The sequence below is a fragment of the Myotis davidii genome, unplaced genomic scaffold (assembly GCF_000327345.1).
Source record: "Myotis davidii unplaced genomic scaffold, ASM32734v1 scaffold6, whole genome shotgun sequence".
NCBI lineage: Eukaryota > Metazoa > Chordata > Mammalia > Chiroptera > Vespertilionidae > Myotis > Myotis davidii.
In genome coordinates this window covers 17,138,603-17,144,201 of record NW_006383011.1, presented here as the reverse complement: position 1 = coordinate 17,144,201, position 5,599 = coordinate 17,138,603, and the positions used below count along the sequence as shown (strand labels likewise).

Genomic DNA, 5,599 nt, shown 5'->3' with positions numbered 1-5,599 from the left:
CCCAGGATTGCACAGTCACGCAGGATGCCTGGTGCCCTGCCTGATCTTTGATCTGGCCATTTGGGGAAAGCATAATTGTTATAAGGCTATTGTTTATTCTGATTATTGCAGTCATACATATTTATTGTAAACATTTTGGGAAATATAAAAGTATAAAGAGAAAACTTAACTGTGATAACTACCAAGAACTATAATTTCCTAACATGTTTGTCTCCTCTTTAAGCAATTCATATACATTCATGAAGACTACTCAAGTCTTTTAAATACTAGTAAAAGATTTACAGATGATGATTTTAGAAAATGCCCATTCATGGACTTTAGTGGGAAGAGTTATTGTTAAATTTAATGGTGTACCAAAGTTGGAAAATTTTAAATTTCTTAATTGTATGCTCCAGTTTGATTTTTATTAATTGGAGAAAGGGAAAAACTGTGCATATTTAAAAAATTAGTATAGAATCAAACAAAAAGGTGGTTTTATTTGCTCCTCAGTGGTTTTATTTGCTCCTGTAAATGATTTTCCATTTATTTTTGCCTAACATAAGATGCATATACAGTAGGTCTTTAACTGATGCATATGAATTGGCTGAAATCCCATTAAAATTTAACTTTTGATATTTGAAATTTGGTTATTTTTGCTGTTTTGTTGTGATTGAAATTTAGTAAAATTATTTAGAATATTGTACTATTTTCCTGAGTTATAAATCTTACCATCATAAAATCAACAACAAAAGAAACTCATGTGATATAATACTACTAATAATTATGTTACGTTTGTTTAAAGTCAAAATGGCTTCTTCTGAATATAATTTTTAAAAGCCATTTCCTAAAGAATGACTGCAAAGAGTGATTCTAGAAGAGACTTCTATAATACAAAAAGGCCTATCCCCTTGTGTTTTTCAGGCATCTGGCCAGCTGAAGAGGTTTTGGCTTACTACTGCCTCAAGCACAGTGAGATATTCAGGTACAAAGCTGCACCGAAAAATACTTTATCCCCCCAGCCCATTATGGGTATTGTATCTGCATGTTAAAGATTGTTATGGTTACACTCTTCAAATTAAATTGTATAAAAGATAAGAAAAGGAGAGAGAGAGAGAGAGAGAGAGAGAGAGAGAGAGAGAAGGAAGGAAGGAAGGAGAAGGAAGGAAGGAAGGAAGGAAGGAAGGAAGGGAAGGAAGGAAGGAAGGAAGGAAGGAAGGAAAGAAAGAAAGAAAGAAAGAAAGAAAGAAAGAAAGAAAGAAAGAAAGAAAGAAAGAAGAAAGAAAAAACAGGAAGAAAGAGAAAAAAGTTCATGGTGAAAACATGTTGCTTCTAAAAAAATCTGAATTGCCTTTGGGTACTAATATTGCACAGCAAGCTTTTTGCTATATGTCAAAAGCTTTTGATTTTCACTCAAGGCTTTTTATTTCACTTTGATTTTGGGGAAACAAAAGTGAAGCTTCAATCAATCCTTACTGATTGTAAAGGTCAAAAAAAAACCCTCACAAAAACAATAAAGACTTTCTTTAAACTTCTGCCAGAGAAGTCACTACAGAATTTTTTATAAATAGATATCCCACAGCTATTATTTAAAGGTGCCATCCCACCCCCGGTTTGTAAAGGTGTTTTGTACACTTAACAATGTGTATTTATAAAATATAGTAATAAATAGTAATTACAGATTCATGCTACAGAAATAAATGTTTTCAACTGTCAGTGTGCATTATAGATCAAACCCATGCATGAGGTTTAGGAAAAAGAAAAAAAAAACCACCTTCTTTTATTTGAAAATTATCAAGATGTTTGGTAGACCCAGAAAATAAAGGTTTTTCATTTTAAATCTCATTTTATAAAAGTCATCCACTAGAAGCTTCCTGAATAGCCCATTATGATTCCAGACAAGCCGTTAGAGATCATGGGGCGTGTGTTTTAGCAATACGTACTTACAAGACTGGGTCAATAATGTATATTTTTTGAAGTTCAATGGGCCCATATTTACCAACTAGTCTGTAATTGCTTTGAACAACTGAATACCCATTAAGTGTATTTTGGACCATGAATGTTCTTGTTTGGCCTTTTCTCCTCCCCTTCCCTCTCTTTCCACCTCTCCCTCCCTTTTAGTGCTGCTTTTTTTTCTCTCTCCCCCTCCCCCCCCCTTTCGGGTGAGGTAATAAACTTCCCAAACTGGAATGAAGAAACAATCTTAAGGATCTAAACATGTAGAATAAGAGCAGGGCCGTATTGAATTTGGGCTGCAGAGCTGCCCTGGACGCCTGGCATTTGCTCATCTCGCTGTGCTTCAGCTTGACTGGAGCTCCAATCAGCGGGCAGGGGGCCAGGGCGAGATGTCACCCGTGGAGCGCTGATATTTAGGCACAAAGAGGAAGGTAAGTGCAGAGTGCCACGCTAGCCTGTCAGCTTTAACTTGGAGCCGCTCTACTTTGGAGCGGCGAAGTCAGAGCCCAGTCATTACTTTAGCTGGGCTTGCTGGCTTAGCCATATTATGTCCCTGCATTGTTTATTCACTGTGTTGTGTCGGGGTCAGTTGTGATTTAAGTGTTAATTGCTAAATGCTCTTTGTGTAATTGTTCTTGATGGGGGCGGTGCAGCTTTCCCAAATGTTTCGGTTTCTTTTAGATGATTATTTGTTTTTTTTTTAAATTCAAGATTGCATTTATTTTGTGTGTGTGGTGTGTGTGTGTGTGACGATCATATAGGGATACACACACTCCTATATATTCTTCATTTACTTGCCTAACTGTTTTTGAAGGAATGAATGTGGATTAACAGTGTTATCCTTTCCTAACAATTATCTTTCGCTACTCTAGCTAGTTGAGTTCTAAAAGACAGCGCCATTGACAAGGGAAAAAAGGGAACCTTCTCAGATTTTTCAGCTCAGCGGTGGTAATGTTGCAGTGAACACTAATGAGGGAACCCCCACTGGTTTGCCTGCTTTGTGACTTTTCTATTTCATAATTATTTTTAAAACGCAAAACGACATGAGGTAGCCCAGTCATGTCTCTACAACTTCCTGGTAGCGCCGTTCTTACTGCAGATGGCAATTTGTTCTTGTAACATATATCTCTCTCCGACCATTTTCATCTAATTTGTATGGGTTCTACCATTTCTTTTCTCTCTTTCAGGGACCTTGCTGTGTGTGAGCTAGGGGGTGGCATGACATGCTTGGCTGGGCTCATGGTAGGTCTTTTCTCAATTCCAATCTCATTCAGAGGGAGGAACAAAAGAAAAAATGTTCCAGGGCCTCCAACTGCCGGGTCAGAGAACCGTCAACAGCATCAGCTGCGGTCAAGCTGCCGGGTCTTGAGAGACCTTCTAGATTGACTTACTTTCGGATCATATTGATTTTTACGGCTGCCTCGATGAGCAGAAACATTTTCCCTCAGTGAGTCGATATCGCCTGTCGTGACATTCCAGGCCTCTCACAGTCTTTCTTTGCCATAGCGAAAGCATTTTTTTTTTTCCTTTCAGATTATAGTCCCATTTGCTAAGATTCAGGAATAGCCCGGCGAATCACAGTTGGAGCACCATGATATAGCTGCTAATGTTTTGCCTGCATTATTACACCAACAAACATGATCCAGAGCGCTCAGTAATTAGATTCTTTTGAATTAGATTGGCCATTCAGGAACGTCGTTCCCCATTCTCTGGGTTCTGAGTCATGTATTCAGGAGATACTATGTAGCAGCACAGTGCATTAGACAAGTTTTTATGTCTCTACAAATAAAAGCATATTGTTACACTGATTGGCATTTGACAAACCTGTCGCTCTCACACAATGTGTCGAGGTTACAGCCCAATGTGCGAGCATGTCAAAGCTCACAAAAAAATTACCCTCACAAAGCCATCTGCCTGCAATGCAAAGTTATATGAAGGGCATCAGGCAGTCAGACAGAAGCAAGCTGAAAGGCAGAGTGACAGCCTTGTATGATGGCTCTACTAGATAAACAGAAGCCCACAAATGAAAGCCTCTCAGAATACCATCATCCGCTGTCACAATGCAATTACCGAACAGAATGATAGCAAGATAGAGGCTCCCGCAAATGGAATGATAAAAGTATTGACTGATTTGATTGAATGATTAAAATAATGCAGACATAAAATGAAAAAAGATTGAAGATTGTTACAGAGAAATAGGTGAGGAAGCATGATACTGAAGGCTTGTCACTCCTGTCTTCACTTCCACACAGACAAGCATATTTGCTCATTGTTTGCTGTGCTCCCCCCACCCCCCCTTTTTTTTTCCAGGTTGCTATTTCTGCAGATGTCAAAGAAGTTCTGTTAACTGATGGGAATGAAAAGGCCATCAGAAGTATCCTTATTCAGATAGAAAATGGGTTTGCGGCGTTCATTCCTCCCCTCTCCCCAGCCCCTCCCACCCCCGGCTGAGTAACGGTTGATATAAAGTCAGCATGGGGTATTAAAACAGAGTTTCCCCCATGCATATGATAAGTAATTAAGAAAAAGTAGACATACATGGAGTTCATTGGGCAAGATGAAGTGTTGTTTATTTTGATCGATTTTAATGGTCACTTCTCCTGAAAGGAGCCTATGATCTGTGGGCTACTCGAGGCAGGAAGAACATTTTGTTTCCAAATAATTTTCAGGCATTCTGGTTTTTTATTTCCAGTGAAATTTGCCAGCACAAAATAAATTACGCAATATTTATTACATTGGATATTGCTTACAAAAATATTAGCTTCCAACTTCACGTTCGTCATTACCTTTCTTGTGTTTGGTAGTGAACATCCGTGCCATGTAATATTATGTCTACTCTAATTCCTGAGGAGTTACTTCTATCTCCCTGCTGAAAACAGCTAGCAGGTTTTCATTATTTCCTTTTATTTAGGATTATGAGAGCTATCTCTTTTTCTCTGCCATGCTATTACAGTTCAAACCCCATTATATTAGATTATGCTTTACTAATATGTACACAGAGTTCATGAAAATTGAACTGTACTTTAACTAAGAAAGCAAGCATAATTTGTGGCTACTTTAGCAATCGAGCTGATTTGTTCAGGGGCAGTTAACAGCCGTTAGAAATTGAGAGGAAAAGTGGAAGATATGTTTGCTTTGGGTTTTTTGGTGTGCCTTACATTTACATTCTGAAGAAGGTAATCTCCTTATTTGAATTTGAGACTCCTAAAATGTCAAAGCAGGTCTGATTTTTTGTGTGTGTGGCATCTTACATAAAGCCTTTTTAAAAATTATTTTCTTTTGCTACCTCCGCTCAGTAATTTTTTTTTTTTTTTGCAAATAGCATTTGCAGCAGCTCCATCAGGCTGCTCCGAGGGGAGGAAGGAGGTACCAGAAGCACAGTAGCTGATATTGTGCAGCCGCACTTGTGTGCTCTACAGAGCCCCACCCAGCTAATTGCCTGACAGACTTAAAAAAAATTCAGGAAGAATTATTTTCTTTTGCTACCTCCGCTCAGTAATTTTTTTTTTTTTTTGCAAATAGCATTTGCAGCAGCTCCATCAGGCTGCTCCGAGGGGAGGAAGGAGGTACCAGAAGCACAGTAGCTGATATTGTGCAGCCGCACTTGTGTGCTCTACAGAGCCCCACCCAGCTAATTGCCTGACAGACTTAAAAAAAATTCAGGAAG

General features: G+C 38.6%; 1 protein-coding gene across 1 annotated transcript in view; it reads left to right on the top strand.

Annotated features, from left to right (window-relative positions):
• Positions 1-5,599, top strand: part of CAMKMT (calmodulin-lysine N-methyltransferase) — a 280,065-nt gene that overhangs the window by 236,986 nt on the left and 37,480 nt on the right. Inside the window, exons 4-6 of the mRNA XM_015557945.1 lie at positions 901-961; positions 3,120-3,174; positions 4,243-4,306. Coding sequence (XP_015413431.1) covers positions 3,151-3,174; positions 4,243-4,306 — 88 coding nt within the window. The 5' untranslated portion in view covers positions 901-961; positions 3,120-3,150. The remainder of the gene's footprint in view (positions 1-900; positions 962-3,119; positions 3,175-4,242; positions 4,307-5,599) is intronic.